Source organism: Pteropus vampyrus, unplaced genomic scaffold (genome assembly GCF_000151845.1).
Source record: "Pteropus vampyrus isolate Shadow unplaced genomic scaffold, Pvam_2.0 Scaffold395, whole genome shotgun sequence".
NCBI lineage: Eukaryota > Metazoa > Chordata > Mammalia > Chiroptera > Pteropodidae > Pteropus > Pteropus vampyrus.
This window is the reverse complement of record NW_011889176.1, coordinates 284315-286023: the sequence shown is the minus strand read 5'-3', so window position 1 is coordinate 286023 and position 1709 is coordinate 284315. Positions and strand designations below refer to the sequence as shown.

The 1709-nt window shown below is 61.3% G+C and overlaps 1 protein-coding gene across 1 annotated transcript in view; it reads right to left on the bottom strand.

Moving 5' to 3' along the window:
* Nucleotides 1-1677, bottom strand: part of OCA2 (OCA2 melanosomal transmembrane protein) — a 44259-nt gene extending 42582 nt beyond the window's left edge. Inside the window, exons 1-2 of the mRNA XM_023523592.1 lie at nucleotides 1647-1677; nucleotides 1156-1335 (exon numbers count right to left, since the gene is read on the bottom strand). Of these exons, the coding sequence (XP_023379360.1) occupies nucleotides 1156-1335; nucleotides 1647-1677 (211 nt within the window). The remainder of the gene's footprint in view (nucleotides 1-1155; nucleotides 1336-1646) is intronic.
* Between the last annotated feature and the right edge of the window lie 32 nt (nucleotides 1678-1709).

Sequence of the window (1709 nt, the reverse complement as noted above, 5' to 3'; positions counted from 1 at the left end):
CCCCCCTGCCACGCCCTCCCCAGACGGTGCGCAAGGAAACACACGCCCGGCATTTCCGGCCGCCACCACCGCCACCGACCTCGCCCACCCCCGGCCCCTCACCCCACACGGGCCCGACAGTGCGCGGCTGGAACCCACTGGGTCACGCCCTAGGCCGTCCTCGCCCCACGCTGCCTCTGCGTCTCCCTCTCGCCGCCTCCAACGCCCCCCAGGCCCCTGGCCTATGAGGGGGCAGACGGACCGCTGCGTGCGTGAGCACAAACCGCCGTGTCCATGCCCATACCCGAGGGCTCCAGGTCCCTACCGTAAGGTGAGAAATCACAGCGAGGACGAAAGCAGGCACCCGAAGTCAGCTGAGAGACACGCACGGGGGCGAAGGAGCGTGCGTCTCCAAGCTTCGACACTCACGGCAGAGCTACCTACGGCTGAACGTGTGTGTTCCCCCTGCCCCCAGCATCTGTGAAAGGCCTGCCCCCGTGTGGTCGCATGTGGACATGGGCCCTCTAAGGAAGCCACTGAGCTTCAGCAAGGTCCTGGGGGAGGCCCGGCTCTGACGGCGTCAGGGTCCCCATAACAAGAGACACCAGAGCGCTCCCCTGTCTCTGTCCACACACAGCACCGAGGAAAGACAGGGAGGACGCGGCGGGAAGGCCTGCCGGCCGGGAGAAGCTGTCTCACCAGAAACCCACTCGGCCGGCGCCCTCATCTACGTGTCTCTCGTTCAAGCCACAGAGTCTGCAGCCTTTCGTGACCGCAGCCAGAGCCGGCTGCCACGCCCACGCTCTGTCCCCGACACGTCTGCCTCGTAACGACAAGGTGCGAGACCTCCAGCAAGGCCAGAGAGCACGCAACGCGAAGAAGCCGGGCGAGCATCAGACCCAGGGGCAGAGCCGGGAAAAGGATGGCAGAGACCGCCCACGTGGGAACACCAGAGCCCCGAGGCCGGGCCCTAAGCTATGTGTCACCCGGCGATCGTCACCCTTCCCGGGAGCCCCACCACCAACCGCCCACCCCAGCGTCACCAAGTGCTCCTCCCCCGTCACTAAACGCCCCGCTCTCTGTGCTGCGACCTTCGACAGCAGCTGTAGCGGTGCTGGGTGTCTGCCGCCCGGCCCTCCACCGTGACCACCCCACCTCAGCATGTGGCTTGGATACAGTAGCTCTCCAGCTGCGACACAGCCACCAACTGCCAGGACTTCCCCTGGTCTGGGTAGAGGCTAAACGAAACCTGTAGTAAACAGAAACATTTCGTGACAGATTGCGGCGTGAGAGTAACAGGATTTAAATAAATCTGATGAAAATAGGGGTGTGATAATGTTGCTCCGAACGGCTTTTCTTAGGTATTAGGATAAACACCTGAGCCCTTCTACCATTTCTAGCTACAGTGGGCCTTGACCATGGACACTGGCCAATTTCAAGGCTTGAGTACCCGGCCAGGAAATTAAGTCATCGGTGTTAACGTGGTTTCCCATCGGGGGGGGGCAGGGACTGTGTGCCGGCGGGATCTGCAAAGCTCCGTATAAACCAACCGAAAGTAAATTAAAGTGATGTAAAGACAATGGACTATAGCAGTTCTAAACCCCAAATGGTCACAGATCACAAAGGACGCACGTCGCAAACAGGCACACACACACGCAGATACACACCGCCAAACTCGGGGTCCGCACACCCATGCATTCGGCAGACGTATTTTGAGTGCCTGCGATGGG